This window comes from Zosterops lateralis, assembly GCF_965231275.1.
Source record: "Zosterops lateralis genome assembly, chromosome: Z".
NCBI lineage: Eukaryota > Metazoa > Chordata > Aves > Passeriformes > Zosteropidae > Zosterops > Zosterops lateralis.
This window is the reverse complement of record NC_139800.1, coordinates 21188156-21215161: the sequence shown is the minus strand read 5'-3', so window position 1 is coordinate 21215161 and position 27006 is coordinate 21188156. Positions and strand designations below refer to the sequence as shown.

The window sequence follows — 27006 nt, the reverse complement described above, 5'->3', positions numbered from 1 at the left end:
TATCATGTGGATAAATAATTGGTAGATATATTTTTAGCTGTAATAAAAATATCCTCAAAAATACTTTTAAAACTCCTCCAATTTTCCATCACATCATTTTTCAATTTCATCGTCTAGATGTTCCAAATTAGGTATGGTCACTGTTGGGAGTAGGACAGAGTCTGCTGGACAAAAGACTAAGTATTTATTTATTTTGATGTGAGTAGGTTTTACTCCGTGAGAATGTTCTCCCAATCCTTCAAAAATACAAAATTATCTTGAAACCTAATTCACTGTAGAGCAAAAGTTCTGCAAAACATTTCACATAGCTCGCACTTAAAAAAAAATTTCGTACGTAACTGCATGTGCCACTGGTGTCCTGCTTAGTCACTCTGGCAGCTCTCAGAAGACCATTTTGACATCCTTACTGCAGCTAGAGAAAATCCTACTCTAGCAGGCAGGATCAGGTTCATTAATTAGGAAAATACATGTCCTTGCTTGTTAAAATTAGATAACATTTCTGCCGTCTTCTGCATGTGTACTTTCCACACATCTTTTTACCTTTTCCAAACCTGTTTTTCTTCTGGTGGTTTCCCACTTCCAGCAGGGACGCAATTTGTTCTGTTATCTCCCCTGAGTAGACAGGGAAGAATGATGGAGCAGGATGTGAGAGAAGAGAGGTGGCCATGTCTGAAAGCCAGCCTCTGGTCTGAGGGTGGGTTTTTGTCCCTGGGCATGTATGGGCTGCTTTCTTGGCATAGTGCCATGGGAAATTTCGGCCCACACTGAGAGCTCTGATTTTTCCAGAGATTATTGAGCTTTCAGCCCTCTTTCACAGTCTCAAATGCTGTTTTGTTCTCAGAAGCCTCTGACCCATAATTTCTGAGGTAATGTGGGATTTGGACTTCCTACCTATTCTTAAATTAGGCAGGTGGTTGTGTTGCATGTACAGTCTTTTCTAAGCCCTGCTGATTTTGGCACTTCCTGCTTCTTTCCTTCCTTACGCTTAACTATTTCATTTTTAACTCCCAGCAGCTGCGCTTCCCTAGATATTCCTCCTGCTCCAGAAAGATCACATGCTTCCAATTGATTTAACTTTCAGTGATCCCAAGCAATGAGCAAAGCACTAAAGTGTCCATGGATCCAGTTTTGTTTGCCTTTCTATTAAATGTAGTCGTGGTTATTAATGTTTTGATACGTCATTGTTAGAAAACTGCAGCATCTCCATATTGGCTTTTACCCACAGCCTGAAATTAAATGTAAATTGAAAGGAAAGCAAGGTTTTGTTGTCTGAAAATTCACTTTAACTTATGCAGATTGAAAACATATTATGTGATTACTTTGTGTTGAGTCAATAAGCTCTAAGTTATTTATTGTGAGGAGTTACAGATATGTTTTCCTTTTATGCTCAAGATAATTTCTGGACACAGAGGAGTCCATTATAGTCCATAAGTGAGTCACACTGTGAATATTTTAAATGCAGCTCTGATTTGGATCAGTTACAGTGCAAACTGGATGAGAAAGATACTCTGCATCTTTGCAGAATTAATCTGGCAGACTTGGTTAATATCAGCTGTTGTAAATACTGCCCTACAGCATTTGTCAGGGAGTTTGCCAATCTGGAAGAGATCAGGACTGTTCAGTGTGATTCTCAGTAAAGTTAACCTAAATGCCACTGAATCAACCAGTTATGTCTGTCCTCTTAGTGTTGACTGATAATCTTCTGAGAATCCTTCATTGTCCCTTTGCTGCATCAGTGTTTCTGTTTTATTTCCTTTAGTCCTTTGCTCTGTGAAATCCCTCATTATCAGGACTGTGGTGGGTGTTGATTTTTTTTTTCGTTTGCTTGCTTTCTCATTTGTTTTTTGGGTTGGTTGGTTGATTGGTTGATTTGGGTTTTTGTTTGTTCATTCGTTTCTTTGTTTTGGTTTGGCTTCCTTTGTGTGTGTTCGTTTTTTTTCTTCTTTTTGTTGTGTGTGTGTGTTTCTGTGAGTTTTGTTGCACTTCTTTTTTATCAGAAGAAGATAAATTTTTTGCTTGGCTCTGGATGTAGGTTGGTACTGGCAACAAAAGAACCAATAGCTTCTCATATACTCTTTTACTGGTAGAAAGAGCCAAATCCAGCCTGTGCTTGTTCTGCCATAAGATGAAAGAGAAAAAACCAAGATTACATCTGTCTCTTAATGCTTTTTGGAACACGTCTGTGTGGACATGCATGCAGGAAAAAAATGCTACAGTTGTTTTAGATACATAAGCGGCTTTTTATCTACATAATATCTGGCAAAATGTTTTGTGCACATAGGAATGGATATCATTTGATGCCAGATCAGTTTGTTGTGGTGATCCCTCTTTGCCACTGATACTTGAAGAAATCTGGTTTTGGAAAATTCTTCTAATACCTACGCATGCACTGCTATTTCCAAGGTACCATGAAGGCTGACTTTGAGAGATTTTATTCCTGATGCTCACTGGGTTTTTTTTGGGGAGGAGCTCCAATTCCACTGGTACATTGGGAAGGCTTGTTCATTTTGCCACTGATACTTGAAGAAATCTGGTTTTGGAAAATTCTTCTAATACCTACGCATGCACTGCTATTTCCAAGGTACCATGAAGGCTGACTTTGAGAGATTTTATTCCTGATGCTCACTGGGTTTTTTTTGGGGAGGAGCTCCAATTCCACTGGTACATTGGGAAGGCTTGTTCATTTTGCTGAACAGACTGACTCTAATGCTGAGATGATGATGTTTTCCATGGCACTAATGAGGAGTTTTGTCTGCTTAGCAGCCAGATGATTGCCTTCCCTGCCCCTTACTCCCCAGCACGCCCCCAAACACTGATTTTGTATTTGTGCCCTACTGTGGATGCCTTATTTTCTGCTGCTATTAATGTGCCACTGGGCTGGGGATATCCGGCCCTGCTGTGGGGTGAACTGACCCTGTGGCAGCAAATGGCATAGAATTTGCTTCTTTTCTTCTTTGGTTATAGTATATAAAAAAGTGGTCTGCTCTACCAGTCTCTCAAGGCCAGACAGCATCAAAACACTTAAACAGGCCAGAACCTGCCACTCCTAATTGTTCTTAGAGGTGTATGATCTGTGGTAGTGAAGGGTCAGGCAGCATATTTGTCTGCAGAATGCTGGGAGCTGACACTGACCTCCTTGTTGTAAAGTTGTGTGCTATACATCAAGATTCTTTCTGTTTTTTTCCTTTCTGTGTACTAGCCTAATTCTGCACTTAAACAACAGAGGTCAGCAGCCACCTACAGCATCTCTAGTCCACACCAGTTTGGGAAGGGTAAGGAAGAAGTCAATGATTATTTTACCCTTCTCGAGGGTAGGTGGCACTGAAGATCATGCTGCAGTCAATGTATAGCTGTGCACTATTAAGAGTAGAACTCCTGGTTACAATGCAGTTACAACTCAAAAGACTGTTCAGTGTGATTTAAAACAGCACACATGAATGGCTTTATTTATTTATTTAAGCTTGGCCAAGGAAAAAATGCTTTAGTCCATACAAGGGGAACCATTGTATGAGCTTTTTTGTGGTAGTTTACTCATGGGCTGGGAAAGCTAGGTCCTTGGCCTCTCTGCTTCTGGGTGACTAGCAGCTCCTGTTTCTCATTGTTTAGGATAAATCCCCTCTGGGATACTTGTTTTCTCGTGGCTTTGTAGCACTCACTGTCTGAGCTGGCTGAAGGCCTGATAGATCTGCTGAAATGAACAGAGATTCAAAATTTTACTCTAAAATATCTGTCTGCAATTTTAAGATAAAGCTGCTACTTCAGAACTGGATATGTCTAAGGAAGAGTTCTTGTCATATGGAATTTAAAAATAAAAATACTGGCTATATTAGGAGATTATACAGTAACCAAGTTTGATGTTCGGCTGAACTCCAGAGAACTCTAAGACACTGATTTTGCTACTGATCCTCTAAATAAGGTTTTTTAGTTGTTGTTTTCCAAGAGTATGGGCTGCATTCTGAAAGGTGGTGACAAGGAAATAAGGCTTTTACTTTTAAATAAACCCCAAACGTAAAATTCTTACTGAAATGCTGAACACTGCCAATACTGACAAGTGTCTTTATAATCAGTGATCAGACAAAGCAAATGTTCATTTAAACACTAGCTTTCATAATTTGTCTAGTGCTCTTCATGAAAGCTTCTGTTTTTCCTAGTGCAGTTTTTTAAGGACTTTAAACTTTATTAGTCATCATTTGATATCATAGCAATAGGAGCGATTCAATTTGAATTTTGTTACGACAGTGAAGTAGAAACCTTTTAAAAATTAAAGATTTTAAACTGATAGAAAAATGATTCCCCAACTTTATGCACAAGCCATGAATATGTGTCCTCCAGCAGCGAGGCTTGTACTTGAAGCCCAAGATCAAAAATCAGAAGAAAAAAAGGCACCCAATCTTTTATCTTTGCTGCTGTATAACATTATATTCCTCTTCGTTACTATGCATATATGTCATGTTAGGCAATCAACTACAGTTCAAAATTGCATCTCAGTAAGGTGTATAAATGTTTTGTCTATAACTCTGTTTAAATCTCTTCGCAAAATAGTCTGTGTGACTTCGTAACCTGGAAATTTGTAAGAGGAGACAGCCATGTTAGGCATCAGTGTAGTGGTAGAAATTTTACAAATTTTGAAGGTGAAATTAGGTGGCACTCTGCCTGAGCCTTTTTACTATCGTTACTGATGAGTTGCACAAGCTTGTAATAACTTAATGGGTACTGTCAATGATTTGATGGTGATCCAAGACCTGTTAAATTCTCAGATCTTGATCTGATTTTGTTTAGCCAGAGTAAAGGTGGCCAGAATGACCATTCAGGTTCATGAAATAAAATATTTAAAAATTTCAGCATAAGCTGAATGTGGTGAGCTGGGGGGCAAGGAGACCACTCCAGTGTCACACTCCAGTACCTGTCCTTGTGTTTGTCAGATCCCTTTAGCTCATTTGCCTCTTGTGCTTTCTTATCTCCTTTTATGCAAAGGCCTTATCCCTTGACTAGAGTGTTCCAAAACTGAGCTGGAAATGGTGGTACTTGTTACAAAACCTTCTTTGGCATTGTGCTTACTGAAAACTTGACTTCCTTCTAAAAACCTATCCAATGTATGTTTTCTATTTTAGAAGCTTATTCCACTAAAATACCACCTATTTAGTTTTGGGAAGTACATTGAACACTGGAAGAATGTAGATTTTTATGGAATCTGAGATCTGTTCACACTGTGTTGAGCGTATTAGCCATGGGAAAAGGAGATTTCTTAAACATAGCAAAAAGAACTGACCAGAACATTCTGCCAGTGGTATTTTATCAGAACCAAATACACTATCTGGAGTTTGATTTGCTTTTATAAACTAACTTAGATGATTTTTGTTTGTGCTAAGCATAGGATATAACAGGAGGATTGAGTAATTCACGAGCATGACTATAAGCAGTGGTCAGCAGCAAATGATAGTGTTCTGGCAGGGATAGTAGGTCCCAACCAATCTCAAAGGCTTGTAAACAGAAATGAAACAAAATGGCACACAGGCAGTCAAATTTGATGGCATAAAAAACTTGGAATATTCTGCTTTTTCACAGTGTCCCTGCTGACCCAAGCTTGACAGTGTGAAGTGGGGAGGAGGAGTTCCTCCTTGAATAGTTGCATAACTGAGGCATAGAACAAGCATATGTTATATTCAGCTAACCGTGGGAACTTAGATGTGCTTTATAAAATGTGTTAATGACAAAAATGTTTTAGCTTCCAAGGCACCAAGCTGCTGGCATTGCTTAGTCCTTAATTGGAGGTTTATATGAAACCTCATTTTTTGAAACTGAAACTTACAAATGCAAAATAATGTGATAACCAAGACACACTCTGTTGGTGTTTAAGAACACATGGAGTGACTAGTCTGACTTGTCTGTATCACGTATTCAGTTGTTGCTTTATGTTATTCTATGGTTTTGGAGTTACAACTTTCCATTTTCTATTTGTCTGGACTTTATGGTTTTAGTTTGAGTTTGTACAGGTTTAAATTTGTTCCCAGAGATGATTTGGAAAGGATTTTTTTCTGAACAAATCATGATTATGCATATTACTTTTTTGAAACAGAAAAACAACTTGAAAAGGCTAAAAAGAATTTCTGTTTTCATTAACCTTCAAAATATCAAGACTGTCAGCTCAGGTCTTCTGCGATTATGCTGAAGGACTGAGATATATACTGTTAGCTCCTGAATCTTAAATGAAGCAGCATATGTGTAGAATCTTTAATAAATTCATTTTTTTTCCGAAATGTTAGACACTAAAATGAAGTGGGTGTTAGTAAAAACAAACAAAAGTGGAGTTTTGAGCTTCTGGATGAAAATCCCTTACTCTCTGTTATTGCATTCTCTTTCTCTTTGCTCCTGCGGCATTGCTCTCCCCAGTCTATAGTTGTAGCATACCCTGGTCAGCCAAACCCAGCTTCTCAGTGTGAGAAAATGTGCAGGGTAAGGAGCTGCTGTCTAAGGGCAGCTGCTTCTCTCCTTGCCCTGTCCTGCTTGGCATTGACTGCTGTTTGCCTTGAGCGTGGAAAATCTGTGGGATTTTCATGCTGTTCATAAAGAACTTGGTAGCAGTGAGGTGGGCAGGTAAACAGCTGGCTCAAGGTCATCACTGTTTGAGGACTTCTTTATCTATGAGAGGTGGTAAGACTTCTCCTCCAGGGACTTCTCCTCCCTGTATCCATGAGGGATTGTCTTAGCACTTGGTTGTTGTTTCCTTGTTGCAGTTTCAAACTATGAGTAGTGTTGTGCCAACCATCAGGCCGTTTTCTGTTAAGGAAATAGTGCTTAGGAGCATTCTCAACTGGTTTCAGAAGTCACTCATTTCTCTCCATGCAGATTGAATACAATGGTTTGTGCAGATGCTGGCAGTCTGAGATTTTTATAATTGTGAAACCTGAAGGACAGATAAGCTTCATTTCCTCTGTGTTTTTTCTGATCTGCGTATCAGCTTTGGAAATTCATAGTTATTTTCTGGTGCTTCTGGGGTTTTACATGTGCATTCATTTGTGAATAATGACATGTGTTTCACTAGTATGTAGCCTGACTGCAGTAATGCTGTGTCACTACAGTTTTTCTGGGTCTTTGATAGTAATACAAACTGCAAATATTTGAATGTTCTCCTTCCTTTGGCTCTTACTGTTCACATGAGATACAGGCATTTTGATGGAAGGATGTGTTCAGGTTGCTATTGCATGCTATTTCATGAGTTAGTGTCTTTAGATTTTCAGGGATGAGATACATGGAAGCTGTTGTTCAACTTCTACATTAATACAAAGTTGTCTTTAATGGGAAGTCTTGGTTACAGGAAATCAAAGCTCAGTGCAGAGCTCTGTCAACATCTCATTCTTTCCTCAGTCCATTTTCCCATGTCCCTCTCTACTGTCTCTGCTCTCCCTGCCTCCAGTTTCCGTACCCTTTCTCCTGCTTGTCTCCCCTTTTCATTTCTTTGCCATGTCTTTTACTTTTGTTTTGTCAGCTTGGTTGTGAATTCCTCTTTTTCCTTTCCTTCCTCCCTGAAATAACACTCAGACCTCTGTCAAACCTGGTATGTAGGTTTTTTGTTGTGAAAAACAAGCCTGAGGTGATAGCCCTGTGGTCAGGGTCATGCGAACAGTGTTGGGTGCATCCTGGCAGGTTTCTGATGCGTTTGGATACATCTTCATCTTGCCTGCACACCTGGCACAGGTGCATTGTCACTCTTGCTGCTGAATGGCATTTGCCTTATCTCAGGCTGTAGATTGTTGACGTTCAACTTGATGGATTTCAGTTTTCTTCCATTGGCAAAGTCAGTAAACTACAATTTCTGTACACAGGAGGGGAATAAACCTTTTGTGCTCTATGGTAACTGCAAGTGTTCAGCTTTATACCAGTGGTTCTTTCTAAATCAGCACCATAAAAATTGTCATTCAATTTGTTCCACTTAATCAGAGCTGGTTCCTTTAATGACCAAAGCAAACATACATGTGTTACTTTTTTTCCCCTCTAACTGCTACTATAGGAGCCAGAAGGTAATGGCCTACCTTTGAAATTCTACCAGATATGAAAGTTCCACTTGAACTTGAGCAATGCCTGTGCCTGTGCAAAGCATCACACGTGTGTTTGTCAGAGCCTAATCCAGGGATCTTAAAGTACTCTTGTGTATCTGAGGGATTGTGTTGCTTTGTAGACCTTTTGTTTCTGGAAAGAAAGGAGCAATCTTGTTGTAGCTCTGATGCATTTGTGTGCCTGGCTGGTAGCCAGGACAGGAAGCTCTTGTGTGTTCTCTGTCTACATGGGATGAATTTCTTTATTGTCTGTTGCACTTGATGCATCAGCACTCCTGTAAATGTAACTTTTTAAGATGTGTTTTACACTGTTTTCTAGAAATGTTGGTTCTGAAGCATTTCTTGGAGTCACAAGTTGTATGCATGGTTCTGAAGTGCTTTAAGGGCTGTATGTACTGATTTGTTGCCTCCATGGTACTGATTATGACCTTGGAGTGACAACATGGATATTGATAAGTAAAAACTTTAATGTCTTATGAACTTGCTGTGCAGCTTTAGCATGAGTTTGTTTTCACCTTCTATTTTAACATGGAAAGGTTTGCTTACTGTTGCAGAATTAATTCATGGGTTAATTAATTATTAATTAATCATTAATTAATTTTTCTTAGAATGTTGTGAGAGCCCTTAAGCTTTTAACCAGTGTGTATGTCTGCCTAACAGAGTACTCTTCGCTTCACATTGTTTACATGCACAGTTTTTCATGCTGTTATTGTTGAAGTGATGCTCTCACCACTGGGATAACTTTGTTCTGGAAAGGAGGCAGAAATGGAAATGTGAAGTGACTTGATTTGCAGAGTTTAGCCTGGAATCAGATACTACGCTAAAACTGGACTCTTGGTTTCTGAGACATTTGAGTATACTAGGGAATAACAGTATTTAACTGCTCTTGCTAGGTTTACTGATAAGTATTTTGTCTACTTTTGTCAATAAATGTGTGATTGCTTATCAATTTCAAGAGTTTATAATAATCTAGTTTTCAAACTGCTGGACATGAGGAGTGAGCCCCAACATAATGTTGTATTTTTAAAGAAAAAAATTCCTTACATTTTCAAGCTGACAATCTGTAAGGCTTTTTTAATACATGAAAAGTATGCTTGTGGTTTGTTTTTTCTAAGCTTTCTTTTTCCATTCCTATTCTTTTCTGCCATTTGTGTTACATGCAGGCAACTGGAGTTATTTCGGATGGGGAGAGCAGCTGAGTACGTAACAGTTTGATTTCTTGCAAGCTTTCTGATCGTATAGTGATGCAGCATGCTCCAGTACAAGGAAAAGTGGAAATATTCATGCATATAGAAAAATCTGTTGTGTTTTATTTTCTTTTACTTTCACTTAGTTTTCATATTTGTGTGAATGGATGGCTATTAATTTTTCACTTTTTAGCTTTGGTCATGTTTTAAATGAGTTGCTTGTAACTCCTACTGGAATTTGAGGACGTTATGGCACAATTGGACTATTATTCTTTTCCTGTAAAGGTGATTCTAGTTTTTTGCTTGTGTGTGTCTTGTGTTGGTCTTCATACCTATGTAAACCCAAATCAGTGTTTGAAATAATGGAAAAACACAAGGGAATCTGTAGTCATTGTCTTACTAAGATAAGAAGATATGGTGCAAATATATTCCAAATACTACAAATAGGAGTAAATCTGAAAGAAGAAATGACTATTGCAATCAGTGGGGTTGTAGCTACTATGTTATGTTCAACCTCAGTGAGACAGTATCCTGGCAAAAGTGGCAGAGCTTTGCTTTCACTAGTGCTGACCAGCCTTGGAAAGGAAAAAACTCAGGAACTGCAGCTGTCTGTGATCTGTAGAGCTGATGCCACACCTGGAGACTGGTGTGTTAACTTGTGGTTAGGCTCCAAAATTCTTGTTCTTTTTTCTAGAAAATGTACCTGAAACATCTTCACTTTCTTGAAGTGCTACAGATGCCAACAGGCAAGGGCTCTGCTCCAGATACAGTGTGTGGCTTCTGCAGTCTATAGAACAGTCTATGGGTTGATCCATCAGTCTTGAAGCAACAGTTTTTTTTCCCTGTGTAGAAGTCAAAAATGAGAGTGTTGCTTAGGAGAGCATGCAAAGAACAATCACTGCATCCAGTAGGGTTGAGATTCTGCCTCGTGCTTTTCCATTTTTGATGTAATGGAATTTGGAGAGGATACTCTTACTGCTTCTGAGTCTAATGTCCAGATAATGTTACAGTGCATTTCATATGTGGACCTGTTCTGCATTTTAGAAGTCTTCCACTAGTGACTTCCCCATTTCTTCTCCCACAATATTTTTTGTCCTCCTTGTTCTCCTGTCTTTGATCAAATGTAAGTTCTTCGTGCATTGGCAATGTTGACCAACTCGCTTGTGCTGTCAGTGCTGGATGTCTCAATTGTTTGTTCTTGGATGTGTGGTAGGATAACCGAGAGGTTACTAATTAACTTTATTACGCTACTCAGGGAAGGACTAGTGTCCTAAATAGCCTTATTTTCTATTTTTGGATATTTGAGAGGGAAATGGGGTGTATAAGCACTATTCAGTGAGAGGTCTAGGAGGGTTGTGTACGTGTATTTCTCCTGTTTATCCAGAGAGTCAGTGTTTGGTGGTTTTGTTTTAAAAGGTGCTTGTATTCATGAGCCTCCCTCTCTCCCTTTCCTTCTTCCTTGCTGTGCTGTCCTCTTTGAAATCATTTTAGCATCCTTACAGTCAGGCTTGGGCCAATGTTATTGGTGTTTCCAGGTGAACTCCATTAGCTTGACAATATAATGAAAAACACACTTCTGATTGTAACACTTAAACAGCAGCTGAGAAGGAAGCAGAAGAAACAAAATGTTGTTGGTAGTGGAGGACGTTTTCCTGTTCAGAGCTTCATGCAAGAGGAGTGCTGTAGTCCAGACCCTTGTTAGTTGGGCAGAGGGTGTTTTAGGAAAGAGGCATATTGGACTGTTGACCTAGTTTCATTTTAGGAAAGGGAAAGACTTGAAAAAGTAGGGTAAATGTTCAGGGGAGTCTTTGCGTTTCAGCCTGTCAGTTCTGTTCTTGGCTGTTGAGTGTTTTAGCAGCAGAGTATATTCAAGTGACAAAAACAGGATTATGAAAGCTCTTAAACTGAAGACTTAATATTGCAAACTTGCTGTCTTTAAAAATATGCAAATTTCTAATGTATTTTTAAGGCATGAGGTAATACGGTGAATGACCTGCATTTAGAAGTAGAAAAAGCTGCATTTAAATAATTTCTCAAAACCTAGGTGGTTTTATAATAAAAAAGATATAGAACAACCTCATAAAACACGCTTTTGTCTTTTTGAGATATTTTTTTCCTTCCTTCTTATTTCAGTAGTCCTCTTTAAGCTAGTATGCATTTTGGTTATAAGATTTTAGAAAGTATTTGTCAGAAGTGACCAGTGGTTCAGTAGATGATGGCACAGTGAGATCTGAGGCTTGAGGAAAGAAGCTATTGGCAGCTATGATGAAAAGGAGTTTAAATGGATGACGGGCAGGGAAGGTGAATTAATTGCAACGTCCTTGGTGTGGAGCTGACAGACTTTTGCTGACCTGGAAGTTATTCCTCCAGTTAGTACACTTTATTTTCTTCTACCTTTATTAAAATAGACAAAAGCTGTGAAATGCTCAGTGCTTGTTTTGGAGAACTAATGAGGGTTTTGCTTTTGTCCAAGATTTTGGACAAGTTTGTACAAGATAACTAAGGCTTGGGGGACTTGACTTCATCTCCCAGGGGCTGATGACGCACTGTGCTAGAAAAGCAGGAGGCAATTTCAACTGAGTACAATATTTTGAGAAGAGCTCCTGCTATGCCTTAGGACCTTAAACCAGCAAAACCACTTATTCAAGTGCATTCTTCCAGCCATCTGTAATAGTCTTGTTGCTAGCTTTCCTTCCTGTCCTCAAGTTTGATTTAAACAAAGCTGCCAGAGGCTAAAGGGGACTAGTTGAGCTGGTAGAGCAGGGCTGTCAAAGTGGTTTTGAGGTCAAGATATTAAAAACTCTTTATGTTCTACCCTGCAGCAGTCATATTATAACTTCCAGGGGCAGGAATTAGGGGGAGGAATAACAGTCACAGAAGGTATTTCCTTCCTTGATTTTTCCCACTCTATGAAATCCTGCTATGTGATGTGACTACCCCCATGGGTTTTCTTCTATATGCATGAATATTCAATAATGGAACATGAACAGCATGCTTCTGCCGTGCCCTTCAGCCTTATCCACAGCTCTATACGATGGGTCCAGTGACAAAGAAACAGTTTTCATCCCTTGACAGCTCTTTGGTATATGTGAAGTTTCTCAAACTGGGATAAAAAAATATTGTCTTTTTATGTTTATGGTTATGTGTCTTGTTACCAATTTAACTGATCTTCTGAGACTGAGGCTAAACTCCAACTTTGCTTATAGAAGACTTGTTTTATCACCTGTTTGAAGAAAATGGTACTTGAATTTATTACACCATGTGTGTTGTGAGGCATATTTTGCTGAAACACAGGCTGTAGTGCCTCCATTTGAAGGGACGCTGCATCCCCAAAGCCACTTCTGCACGTTTTTGTCAGTCTCTTAATTAAAATTTAAGCATCAGTATGTTAATGAATGGGATCATCACTATATGTTAGCATTTCAGAAAATACTTTCTTGCAAAGGAAATGTGTGCTATAAGCCACATATGGGCCAGGTTTTGATGCTTCTCATCAGGCTGAGCAATGTCTTCATTTGAGACCACTTCTGTTAAATAAAGTGAGATTGCTCATAGGGTAGTTGCAGTTCAGCATGACTAAGAGGTTTTTGAGTTGGCACTTATTTATGAGTCAGTTGACAATTTCTGTCTGGTATTAACATCTGTGGATGTTGTTAGGTTCATGGGGCATACATTAGAGAAAAAACATGCTCCTGCCTCATGGAGCGTTGCATACTTTAAACATGCCGCAGGGAGACATTTCGTGTCGTGACCTCAAAGAGACTTCCTCCTGCAAAAAACCAGTGAGAACTCTGAGAAATTCTGGTATCAGCTTTTATAAACATATGTGCTCTAAATGTTTGATTAACATTTACACTAATCAGCTATTTTTGGATGTTGCTTAGAGATACTGTGATTTATGTGGGAAATCTTCGTTTGGTAGTGCAGAGGTGAGATGCAGTGACTGGTTAACAAATTCAGATAGTGCTTCTCCAACAGTCTGATTCATTTGGAATTCTCTGAGCCTGTCAGCTGGTCAAAGTTGCTGACCCATAGAGGCAATGTTCTGCTTCCTAATAAATGTAACTTTCTAAAATCTTTGCACTCGCATATGAGTGAGTCACTGGATTCATATATTTTTTCCTACATAATTGTACTACTGATTTGTATTTTTTGTTATACATTGGAAGTTAGGTAAATTGCTTATCCCTAAAGCTGTTGACCGTAAACCTGTGTCTCAGTTAGGCTGCCTTCAGCCTCTACAAGTGCTGTGATGATTACAGAGCCACAGCTGAGGAACTTCCCATCAAACAAGAGTTATTTAGGCTTTACCTTAAATGACAGTAACATCTGATGGGACTAAGAAATTAGTCGAACAGCAAAATGAGGCATTAAAAGACTTTTTGGAGCAATGTGTCTTCTGTCCCAGTCGAAGTAATTGTTGTTCATTAGATGGCAATGGCTCAAATGTTGGGCAATAACAATGACATTGCTCAGCTGAGTAATAGCTTGTTATTCTTGTGAAGTCAGTGTGAGCCTCATAATTGACAACTAGATTGGTCCTTGCTCCATGGGCTGGAAGTTTGGTGCTCCTCAGTGAGGTTTGGCATATGAAATAATTTTTGTGTAGTAAATTTTGAATATTTTTCCTAAGCACTGAACTGGGATAAAATTGATGGACACTGTGCTTTTAATAAAGCTGAATACAGCAGCATACAATTGCTGTTCATTTCTATTCAATTGACTAGAGACTGACAAGAACCCTGCAGCATTTAAACTACAAAAAAGCAGGAGGCTTAACTCCGTTTTCAGTGTGGACAATCAAATTGAATTGGTTCCACTGAAGAGTGTAAAGCAGGGCTTTTTCAAGTGGCCCATATTTTGCAGATATTTACTGCTGCTGTTCTTTTCTCCTCTTCCACTTTAAAGCTAATCTTACTGTTGTGAAGGAACTGAAAAGACCAGCAAGAACAAATTGTACCTTAGATTAAAAAACAGGAATTGAATTAGAGGTATGGGAAGCACCCATGGAAGAAAAAGGGGTTCCCTGATGCTGCATTCCATCTTCTTGGAATTTCAGCACTTAAATGCAGGGTTCTTTAGGGATCTGGAATGTAAAGAGCACTTTCACCTTATTGTTCAGCCTCATGATGAATGACTATGTAGGACACCACTGGATAACCTACCAGAGAGGGCTTTAATTTGATTGTCCTTTTTAGAGAGACTTGGTGGCAGAAAGAATGAATAATGGCTGATCATTATTTTCTTTTGTTTCAAGCATGTTAATGGTGCACTCCTCTGCCTTATGGTGTTGTGTGTATTTCACAGTAAGCTTGCAAAGATAACCTTGCATCCTGCACAGCCATACACAGCTGTATATTTTTGATACCTCACTATAACTTGGCATTCTCCTTCCTGGGGGGTTATCAAGCAGAAGAGTTTCTGCAGGGGTAGGAACTCACTGGAAAGGAGCTTTTTTTTTTGCGAAGGTTATTATTAGTGTTAAGTACTATGCTTAAGGTAATTTAGCTGTATTTGTTAAATGTAGCAATTTTCCCCCAAAAGAAGTAATATAATTGTTTATAAGGAGAACTGTTCTCCCAGTTCTTCTGATTTTCCTACTGGGTACTTTCCATTAATTTCTCTTAAATTAATACTATTTAAAAAACCTCCCAGAACCACAAAGTTCTGGTTAGGAATGCTGAGAAAGGACAGTATTACTGCTTAAAGGTTGAAAAGTTTTCAGGAAGAGCTCCTTTCCACAAAGAATTGTTCTAGGGTTTGTGTTTTTTTCTTTCTTTTCCAGTATTTAAAGGTTCATTTTGGCAGCAGCAAAGTACCTGAAATTTTGGGTGCTGGGTTTTTTGTTGTTGTTGTTTGGTTATTTTGTCGGAGTGCGGGGGGGGGGGTGTGGGGTGTGTTTCTTTTATTTTAAATAACAATGTCTTAATCTGCTTATGAGTAATGACTAAAGAAAAACAAACTCCTGTAATAGGAAGGGGGAAAGGAGGGTATGGATCTGATCACTGCAGTTCCTTGGTAATCACTTGAGAGAACTGGAGGTTATAGCCAGCTCCCAGATGGAGATATAGCCACAGCATAAATATTGGTTGTTATTCCTCCAAAACAAAACGGGCTCCACTGTCGCAGCAAGGCAAATTGAGAGAGCTATGCCCTTAAACTGTTTTTGTCTCTTAGCCTTTGAAGATGCTGACAGTGCTGTGGATGACCGGGACAGCGACTACCGCAGCGAGACAAGCAACAGCATTCCCCCTCCATACCACACCACCGTGCAGCCCAATGCCTCTGTGCACCAGTTCACGGGCCCAGCCCGCCTGCAGCAGCAGCGAGTTCTGCGGGATTCCTGTGCCAACTCCCTCCAGAATTATGATCTGGATTATCGGGAGCATGTGGCTGTCAGGTGAGTGCTGTTTTATAGGTAGCTCTCCTTTCCCCATTGTTTTTCCACTGCAGGCCATGAAGGTACTGAGCTGTCAGGGGAGGGCCGATCAAGGGCTCTATAAGTCTTCTGATAGGAGGACGTTATGTATGTTGTTGACACTGGAATTCTGCTGTGAACATGGAAAAACCCATGAGGGTATGAGTTCCAGATCTCAGTTTAGGCAGTTACCTTTAAAAGATATGCTTAACTTTTGGTCATTTAATTTTGGTTGTACTTTCCCCATACTTTCTGAAGGCTAGAGTAGTGGGTAGTTGCTTGTTCTGATACCATGGCATAGGTGCGTCTCCAAAGCCAGTGAAATACTTTCTAGCACAGTTATCCCATTGGGAGCTTCTTTCTTGGTAGAGATTTATTTACTCTTCTCCAGTTCTATTAGATCTGCCAAAACAATGTATTCAGGAAGAAAGTCTGTAACTGATTAGTTGTTGGTTTTTTTCCCTTCTGTTCCTGTTATCATGTAACACTGTGAATGGTGTGCTTTCACCTTCGATTTACTTTCAGCTGTATGAAAGAGTTTGCTTGCTCTGAGTTTATTTTTTTTTACCATAAATCAGTAGTTTCACAAGTTTTTAGCTTGTTGAAGTATTCAGCATTGCAGCCCTAACTTAGTGGGATCAATGGCTGTGAGCTAGTGCTAGTTGTGCCAAGTGAAAGCAGAAGATTTTGGACAGTGCTGGTCAGCTTGGTAAGAGTGGTTCTGTAGAACAGGCTAAGTTTCTGCTTAGTTAGGAAAGAAAAGGCAGCTACTCAAGCACTATCACAGTAAGAGGTGCCGAGTTTTATTTGTATTATAACTGATTTGCTCTACCTTATCTCCCTTGGTGCAAATGTTCTTGTTTTCTGAAGCCTGAACCTAAATTCAGTTATTGTCTTGGGTGGCTGAGGCTAAGTTTTGCCCTTCTTGATGTATGATAATAATGGTAAAGGGTGAAGGTAGCATCTAATGTTGTTAGTGTTACTGAGGTTTCAAGAATAGAAGCAAATGTGCCAACAAAATGCATTTACTACAGTATGATGTGTCATTCCTAGCACTCTATTCCTAGTTCATTAAATGTTTTATATATAAGCAAGTTATTCTCTCTCCCATGTGAGTCTGTGCTGCTGCCTTGCAGTGGTAAAATTGCTGAAGATCTGACTGAGAGGATGAGCTGAGGCTTTTTCTTTTTGAAGAGCTGAGCTGAACAATATGTTGGACACCCCAGTCAGGGGAAGCCAAATGGGAGGCATATTTTTGGAGTTGTGTGATTTCTTGGAATGCTGTTAACAGTACAGGTAGTTTTTCATGGCTCACTTTGCTTGGAGTCAGTGTATATGTAATTTATATCTGTATCTAAAAGATAAATGTGTTTGTAAGACCTTCCAAAGAACCACTGCTAGTTTGAATTGTTAGAGAATATCAAGCTGGAATATATATTTTTTTTCCTGATTTTCTTAAAGTATTGATGTAAAAGGATCTGGGCTGATAAAATTTACTTAAAAATCATGAGCTTTGTAGTTTCCTATGGTCTAAAATTGCTTCCAGTCCAGAAAGGCAAATCCTCTATGGGGTAATCTGAGCATTCCTATTCCCATGTGCATTTTCCACATGCCCAACAAGATTCTTTGCCACGTATTTAATCCTAAAACATAAAATATGCAAATAAGCTTTCCGAAGAAGCTATGTGGGATTCTCTTACTTACCAGAAAGGTATTTCTAACAAGCTGGCTGAAAAGAAGCATGTGGGTAGATCTTAAATATTTTCAAAGCAAAGTTGTAGCTCAGTATTACAGGAACAAATTGTATTTGACTTTCATTCCTAGCAGCTCTCTGTGCTGTGTACTGGGCAGTCACCTGATGACATCAGTGTTCCTGGCAGACTGCAGCTGATGGTTGCCTGAAAATGAGGGCTTGTAGGAGGCTCTCCTGGTCAGACCCAAAAGAACCAGACAAAAACCCGCTAAAACCTGTCTTGAAGTGGACAAAAGGTTGTCAGTGGCAAAATGCCTCCGTTGAAACTGTCTGCTCTGACATTTGGGGTTTCTTTTTAAAATATTTGAGTTTGGGTGAAAAGGTTCTGCTTCTCTTTATTAGCTGTTACGTGTGATCATATTCCTTTGATAGAAGTAATGTATTTTCTTCTGACCTTTCCCAAGGATGACAAGCAATATTGTTATTTGTCCTTGGAGTGTGTTTTGCTGCCAGCAACCAGTTGGCTTCAGAAGAGCAGACATCTTTCCCCAGTTTTTTTGGGTTGTGGTGGTTTTTTTTGGTTTTTTGTTGTTGGTGGTTTTTTTTTTTTTTTTTTTTTTTTTTTGTTTTTTTGTTTTGTTTTGGTTTTTTTTGGGGGGGGGGAGGGGTGTTTTTTGGTTTTGTTCTTTGTTTGTTTTTTTTTTGTTTTTTTTGTTTATACACTAACTTTTCTTTGTACTGCTCATTTTCTTTAACTGTCCTCCATACCTCCCTAGTCTTGCTCCATATGATAGCATAGATTCCACTGTGAGAGGACACACTGACCTAGAGTCCACATCTGAGTCTCTAGATGTGTCAGATGAATGGGTTACCCTCTCTGCTGGTCTCCTCACTGTTGCTGCTTTGAAGTGTTCCTGTGATACATTTCAGCTGATATTTGCTGTTTTCCTCAGCTATTTTTTAGCTCTATAGTAGTAAAATGCTAGGCTGATATCCCTTTCTCCTCTCATATGTTGGTTTTCTCATCATTATTTCTAGTAAAAGGGATGCTTTGTAAAAGAGCAGAGGAAACACATGTAGGGAAAGAAGCTGTTGTGGTTTGAAAGCAAAACGAGTGAGAGGCTCCAAGTCAGAGATATAATTTAATAAGAAGAAAGGTAAAAAGGTAAAAACAAAATAAAATAAATGCAATAACACAAAGGATCACTGACAAGGTCAGAATACAACCTGAGCAGGATGGTGGAAGCAGTCCAGGTGAGGTGCTCTTCCTGAAGCAGTGATCCTGTAGAAAGGTCTGGGAGCTCTGCTCCTCCGGGAATCCAGTGGGTAAGTGCTACATGTACTGTCCCACATACCAGCTTATATCCAGGTGAGAATGCTTGGCTCCTCCCCCTGGGCAGAGCATCTCACAATAGCATGAGAAGTGTGAAATGGGTCCTTGATGGCCCATTAACAGAGATAACCCCTGGAGGGACCTGTGACTCATGGGCCATTAGCAGAAGACACCCCAAAGGCGTTAATGGGCCATTAGCAGAAGACACTCCAAAGGCCATTAGCAGAAGAGGCAGGGGGCTTGGGAAAACACTAGCCCACCTGGTTTCAACAGTTCATGAAGATGGTGATAGAATAAATACTTTGTGTACATCCTACACTGCAACCCAGGACAGAAGCTCAATTAGAAAGAATTTTCTTTATGCCTAAATTAGTAAATTTTTTGGGTTCAGCATTTACAGATAATGGCTCTTCAGATGTTCGTGTAGCTCCATTGCCTTCAGCTGAGTTTTTGAAGGGTTTGATCCAGTAACTGATAGTCCTGGGAATCTTTAAAAGAAAATTATTTCAATTGCCAGCTTAAAATAGTGACTAAGAAGTGTAGTAACATTCTAAACTGTGTATAACAGGAGTCATTTAAAGTGATGAGCATCTTTCCAATTAGTATAAGTTAGCTAATATTGTTGGAAATGCAGCACTAAAGCAGCAGAAGAAAATGCAATGACCCATCTCTCTTTCAGGGCTATCCCATCTGCATCATATATTGTTGTGCTCTGTGCAGGTCTCATGATGAAGACTCTTGGATTAGCAGTATCTGTAAAATGCCCGTGTGCCCTCTGTCTTTTCCCTTCTATGGCACTGTGGGGTTAGGGACATACATGCCCACATTCTCCTTAGTTCTCAGCAGTGAGTGAAGTGAGGTGGAGTTGCATCTTTCAGATATCATTTTGATGTTTTTACATTCACTTTCTACCTATTTGTTTGTATGAAGATTGTCAGAAGCTGTCCTTGTGAGGTTTAGATCAAGAAGTTTCCTTGCTGCTACCCTTGGGGCTGTTGAACAATTGAGATAAATCCTACTGACCAATGGATAAGAATTAATCCTAAAATCCCAAGGGTCATTTACTCGGGTTTCTAGGAAACATCAGATTGTTTCACAGCTTAATCCATTCTCCCACAATGGACCAGTATAAGTTGTTGGCTCTGTTCAGATGCATTATAAATGGGAAGTATACAGATCCTGAAAAGCATCTGAGGCTTATGATGGGCTAATATCCAGCACCACTGTTTTGTTTTGCCTCCTGGTCCAGTAACAGCTCTGAGAATCTTAATTTTGTGTTGGTAGGGGCACCTTGAGGCCATTAGCTGCTGGAAGAGCTCTCTCAGCAAAGAGGAATGGTGAAATAGCTGAAACTCCTCTTGTTGCTTGTGCCCACAGTTTGCATTTTGTCTTGTCCCCACTTGCCTGGAGTCCAGTGACTCCCACGTCTCCAGATGAATTCTCTGCTCTGTTGCCACCTCTAGGAGATATAGAGTCCCTGTGTGCTTTATGAATACTGCGGAAACAAAATCTGCAGCCCAGGGTGACTGAAATGCAGGCACAGCATAGTAGAATGATGCGCGTGGGCACTGCATCTCAAAGTAGTCCTGTTGCTGCAATAAGTGACTTCTTTTCAGCGTGCCTAAAAAAGCAACAGCAGAGTACTGGTACAGCCAAGGCTGTGTGCCCTCACTTGATCACAAAAAGCTGTTCTCCCTCAGAAAGGCATTTCTAAATTTTGTGCAGACATAACTGATAGAATCTCACAACCCATGCTGGTTTTTTTGACTATTTGATTGAAGCGTAATGGTGGTAGATTGGCAGGTTTTCAATTTTGTTATTTCTCAATGTTTCTGATTTTAATTTTCATTTATTTATTGCATGTTTTTCCATTACTATTTTTTCTGTCCTTCCTATAGCTTTTTTTAAAACTGTCGTTTTTCCCTTCCTATTTTTTTTGATGCCTCTTCCTTTCCCTCCCACTCCCTTTATTTCTCATCTTAGACAAGGATCTCTAGGTAGAAATGAGAGTGTCAGGATCATTCCATTTGACACTGAAGATGGAGAAGAAGAACAGGACAGTAACTATGAAGAGCAAGGAAAACTGTTAATAGAGGATTTCCTAAAAAAACCTCATAAAACTAGAAGCTGGCATGAGAAAAACATGAGAAAGATGCAAACTCTTTCAAAAAGAGAAAATTTAAATCACTGTGAAAGATCAAGGTGCTGCCAAAATGTGTGTCTGGAGTCAGGGTCTGTAGATGTTCCTAGGTATCCTCAGGAATATGATACAATTGATAGAAGAAGGAAAAAGAAGCTGCGATACAAATTTGAAGACAGAGAACGAATAAGTAACGGAGGTCTGCAGTTTCCTGGGGAGAAAACAGTTTATTTCAATGGCGTGGCACCTAGTTCTGAACCCATTGATGATTTCTCAGTATATGACAGAATTGGAAAATATACCAGTAACTCCGAAGGTAAGGGGTTGCCTGCTTATCCGGTCCTACGTCCATACAAAAATGGGTTAATGGTTAAAAGTGGCAAGTTGCCCAACAAGCAGGGGATGAACCATGAGGACTTGCTTCTCCTGAGTAACACTGAGGACATGAAACGCATGAGGATGCTAGAGAACACTTTTGTGCCTGTTGATGTCCTTGAGGAATTTGACAGCAGTGCTTCTGATGAGTTCCAGTACTCACCTGTTTCAGATGATGAAATGGGGGAACTGGCTACACTTTCAAAAAGATGGTATGATTCTGACATTAGCCATTTGAGAAACATAACTGCTAATTTCCCTGCAAATATGGGCTCCCAGTTAAAAGCTAGCTCTGATAAAAACCATAAAACTAAAGAGAGTAAGTGTGGTCATCCTGTGCAAGACTTAACACTGTCTCCTGTTGAAGAACCCAGTGAGGAGTATATAGACACAATGGATGAACTTCAGTGTCTGGTAGAATCAGTCTCTGAATATTTGGCTGAAAAGGAGGAAGAAATCAGCAAGTTTGGTGCATTGCCAGAAACAAAAAAAAGTGTTGAGAATGTGCCACTGAAGCAGGATAACGCTGATAATTCAGCAGAAGCTAAAAAGTCTGAGCAGTCCAAACATGTTGCTGCAGAGGAGAGTACCAAAGGCAAAACTGAATCTCTTCCAGACTTGTCAGGGGTGAAAAATACAGTGAATTCCCTGTTCAGCTCTTTCACAGAGAAGGTGGGGTCAAGCACAAAGCAACTCACAGCCTCTGTTGAAAAACTTGTGTCTTCCACTCCAGAGAACACAGAAAACAAAAACTCATCAGAAGGTGGAATCCTGAATGTATTTACTAGTAAGGCTAAAAGTGAAAGTTCTTCTGGAGGGGCAGCAGATAGTAAATCTGACCCCAAGTTTTCTGTTCAGTCTTTGCTACCATCCCAGGTGAGTGGTGATAAAAGAGCCCAGAACACAAACTCCAACAAGCCAGAAACCACAGAGACAGACAGTAAGGCTTCTGCAACACAACCTCCCCAGCAAACACAAGGAAATTCTGCTGACAGCCAGCAGAACCAGCATTCAGTTGTGAATTCAGTTCTAGGTATGTTTAATCCTTTGAAGATCTTCTCTGAGAAGGAAGTGCCAAAACAAGAAGTCACAAAAGAGGAGCACACCAGGGACAGCCATGCTATGAAAGTTGAGGAGGCAAAAAGGAGTGAAACACCATCTGGACAGACGTCAGCCAGGACAAGCAGCACTGTTCCAGAGGCACAGAAAGGTGAGACTAGAAGTGAGGCAGAGGTAAACGCAAGTAGCACTTCTGTGTCTTCCATCTTTGGCAGGCTCACAAACTCAGTTAGTTCCTTCAGTCTGAAAGCCAATCTTGATGGTCTCTTAGCTCCCAAGCAGCCAGATGCTCCACAGAAGCAACCAGATTTGCATCCTATTACAAGTCAGCCAGGTGCCACTTCAGTAGAGAGTATGCCCACTGCCAGAAAGCAGTCTCCTGCAAATCACTCAGAGGATCAGCATCCTGCAGGCCATGGACTTGCAAACAAGCAAAACAGAGGTAATGTGGAACCTAAGTCACAGCCTCAAGATCAGGGTACAGCATCTGAAAGCTTTTTTAGCCCACTTAAAAAATCTTTCAGTCAATTGTTGCTTCCTTCTGCTGAACAAGGGAAGAAAGAAGGTACATCTGAGCATTTTAAAGGCCATAAGTCTGAGGAGGATATAAGACAAAATACTTCATCAAAGGAAGAGCACTCATTTCCTTTCACTGGGAAACTTCCTTTTATCAGTGGGCTGGGTTCTTCAGCAAAGCAGGAACAAAGGAATGAGAAGGGAGGCTTTATGTCATCGTTATTTAAATTTTCTTCTGCAGAAAATCTAGTACCTACACAGGACCAAAAAAGTCATCAGGGTTCTAGTGGTAATTCTTTGCATGAAGGCAGGAACAGTAATTCAGAAAATGCTGTTTCAATAAAATCTAGCTCAGTCCCAAATTTATCAAACAATAAGGAGGAACTTTTACAAAGGAGAAACACGAATAAAGAAGACCTATCTACTGTCCAGGTAAACAGAGAAAACTGCCAGGATGGTGCCTCTGCTACTCTTAAGGCCAAAGAAGAGCAGCAGAAAGGTAAGAGTACTCAAGAAGAACCTAGAAATGTGAAAGGAGGACTGATGAAAGAAGGAGTAAATGCAGCAGACATAAGCAAAGGCTCAGTTGATTCCACCTCTTCAGCCAAAGGGCCAGAAGTTCTAAGTGCAGATGATACTCAGAAGAAGCACACTCCAGGTTTTCTTTCTGGCTTTCTTCAGATTTCTTCAAATGAAAACACAGCCAATAATCAAGACTTGACTCCTAAAAGCGAGAGTGATGGTCAGAAAAGCACTTCTGGATTATTTTCTGGCTTATTTAGGTTTGCTTCAAGTGAAAATTTGTCTGAATGTAAGCAAGAGAAGGCAAAACCAAATTCTCTGGGCTTCATGAAGCTTTTTGATAGAGGTGAGGATTCTAGCTCAGAGACAAAACCCACTAATTCACAAATGGCTTCTGACAGACTAAGTAGCACTGGAGAAAAGCAGGAAGCTTCCAGCTTCTTAAAAAATCTGCTGCCAAAACCAAAGGAGAAGCAGGATAATATGAAAACAGTAGAATCTTCCACTACTGACCACTCGTCCAGTGCAAGAGTAAATGAAACAACTGAGTCTCATGTTCCCCACCCTGGGCATCCTGTGCTCCCTGAGGCCCTAAATCTGGAAGCTAAGGTACGAGACTTGTCTGGAAAGCCTGTAAATAGTAGGCATGTTCCTCACCAGGATGCAGAATCTGAAGTTCTTCCGACTCCTTTGAACAAAGGATCAAATGAATCTCTGAGTTTGACTAATAAAAGTTACAACTCTAGGGAGCAGTACACAGCTTATCAGGAAACAAGGAGCCATTCTAGCTTTGAATGGGAATATGAAGTAGGGGGACTGGCTGACACTCATGGAATAGCAGTACCAGTTTACTACGTGTTAAGCCAGAACCCTGTTCTGCCCCCTCAGTTCTTGGACTGGCCTGAAAATGATGTGGTAGTGAATCTTTGTAAAAAGGACAGAAATGCAAATGTGATGGATTGGCCATCCAATTTTGATGGACAGAGTCTAGATTTAAGTATGATGTCATATGAGTCATTTGACCAGTTAATGTTTCAAGACATTTGTTTGGAAGAAAATGATGCATGGACTGGTGATTCTCTCAATGAAAGTTACAATAACTTTCCACCCTTTGAAAGAGAGGGCAGTTACTCATTTGAAGAGTTGCCCATGGATTTGAGCTACTCCTCTGGCTGTGATGGAACGATGTGGACATTAATTGACCAAGAGACTTTAAGTATGGATGAAGGCTTAATGTACTCATCCTATAGCCGGGAGTATCAGGAGTGGATAATGATGCTTGAGCAGGGTGTGTGGTGGCCATCAGAAGATGGTGATTGTGGATACTACATGTACAGTGACAACCAGTATGTGTATTCCCTGCTCACTGATCCCACTGGACAGTATGTCTATGTGTGTGCTCCTGAAACTTACTCCTACATGGACTGCTGGGATTATAATTTCCAGATGGATTCCATTCCAAGAGCTGTTCTGGAAGACAACACAATTGCTGTTTGTGGTTTCAAAGTCCCTCTTGGCAGTGAAGATGAACTGTTTTGGTTTGCTGAAGAAGAGTGTCTAGATGATTATACAACAAATAAACCCCTGGATTTGTCAGTAGCTTTGCAGAGGAGTGACCAGCTAATGAACATGAATTTGGAAACTTTTTCACAGATGTTTGAGGAGTCTATTTATTATCAGAGAGAGCAGCCATTAGACTTCTCAGGTTATAAACTTCAAAAACTCAAAGTAGATTTCAGACCTGAGAAGGAAATCCCGAATCATTCAGAGGAGCCTCCACTAACCCTTGATCTCAGAACACATTCCAGGGCAGCTTTCAATAAATCTCTGAGTAAGGAAGTCCACACCAAGGAAGTTGATAAGGTGGTCCCAGTGACAACTTCTGGGAATGGGTCATCAGGATTCTTTGGATTCCAGCTGTTTCAGTCTACTTCTAAAGCTGAAGAAACTGCAGCATCTACTGAAAGAGTAACAGAAACAAAAAAGACTGAGGAAGATAAGAAAACACCAGTGAACAAAGTTAGCTCCTTGTTTTCTGCTTTGGGTGGACTAATTGGAAAGTCTACAAGCCCTGGCTCTGAGACATCAGAAGATTCTACCTCGAAGAGAACAGACACATGGTCAGTATCATCTGAAAATAAGACTGATGTTTTATCACTTACACCAAATAAAAAATTGGATGGAGAGCAAGCAGGGCAGAAGTTTGCTGTTACATCAGAACTGAGAAGAAATACTTCGTTAGAACTTAATTTGGAGGCTGCTAGAAATGAAAAGCCAGGATTAAACCAGACTGAAAACATCCGTGTTAAAAAACCAGGATTAACAAGATCTCCTTCTATACTGAGCCAAACTGCTATGGATGGCAGGCCCATACGAGAAGAGAGACCTATTAAAGCAATACCAGCTTCCAGGTGTCTTGAAAGGCATGCAACTATTAATGAACCAAGTCACCCACAGCCACCTCAAAACCAACCAGCCACTGAGCCTGAGGAGACATTATTTAAAAGTGCTCTGAAATTGTTCAGTATTGGAGAAGATTCTCCTGCAACCTCAACTGCCAACAAACCCCAATCTTCTGGATTTTTTGATTTCTTTAAAACACAAGTAAGCAAAGCACCACAGCCATCACCAGAACCAGAGAAGAGGCAAAGTAGTAAACCAGAAGAGGTGAAACAGGCAGAACAGAAGGAAACCTCAGGCATCTCATCTTTATTTGGATCCCTTGGAGAGCTCTTCAAAGTGGAGCCTGTGTCTTCTCAACCAACCTCAAGTACTACGACTCTGCCAAAACCCAATAGCAGAACTGTGGCTGAGCCAAGGCAGAAACCTGAGAAATCTGGAGGTCTTCAGAGTGCCAGTATGCCATGTCTGTCCTCCACCCCCAAAGAAGAGGTGAAAACAGAAGGCATGGACAAGCAGGTCTCTCCTAGCCCCAGGGTGCAGCAGGAACAACAAAGCAAAAAAGCTGTAGAGGGGTCTCCTGAGAGTAAAAAAGTGCCTCCTGGAAATGCTACACAGAAGCCAGTGAGTGTAGGTCCCAGAGGAAGCCAGCTGGGCCAGCCAGCTGGGCAGCAAAGCAGCACACCGAGGGTCACACCAAAGCAACAGGGAGGTCATGTGGGAGACACAGCTAATTGGGCAAAACCAAAGCCAGATCAGACACCCAAAGAGTCGGGTTTCAGTTTGCCATTCAGCTTCTCTGATATCACTGCTCCGAAATCCCAGCCAGCCAGTAAGAGCATATTCTCCTTCTTCACTGGATCAGATGAACCAAAGCCTTCAGCACCTGCTGCTGCTGCTCCTGCTAGTGGGAAGCAGCAAGAAACAGAGGGGCTGTTTCATCTGCCTTCCTTCTTCTCCAGTGGTCCAGCTCCTGACAAGAGTGTACCTCAAAGAAGTACTAGTTTTAGCTTCTTCAATTTGACATCTTTTTTGGACGAAAAGCCACAAACTGCTCCAGGACAGGAAAAACCAGCTAAACCAGTGAACTCGAAGCCACCAAGTGCTCCTAGACAGGAGAGTAATACAAAACCAGCTAAAACAGTGAATGCTAAACCACATATGAAGCAAAGTGTTTCCATTGACTCTGGTGTCAAAACCAGCAGTTCTACCACACAACAAGATGCAAACAATAAAAAAGAAGTTGATGATATTATTGCAGCAGTGACTGGCAAACAAACGTCTAATAACCTTGTGATCCCAGAAAATA

General features: G+C 40.3%; 1 protein-coding gene across 3 annotated transcripts in view; it reads left to right on the top strand.

Annotated features, from left to right (window-relative positions):
* The window catches only part of LOC310922661 (protein unc-13 homolog B-like), a 208411-nt gene that overhangs the window by 47207 nt on the left and 134198 nt on the right, over window positions 1-27006 (top strand). For all 3 annotated transcript variants that reach the window (XM_083883374.1, XM_083883373.1, XM_083883372.1), the window contains one exon: window positions 15419-15641. In XM_083883374.1, coding sequence (XP_083739500.1) covers window positions 15419-15641 — 223 coding nt within the window. The remainder of the gene's footprint in view (window positions 1-15418; window positions 15642-27006) is intronic.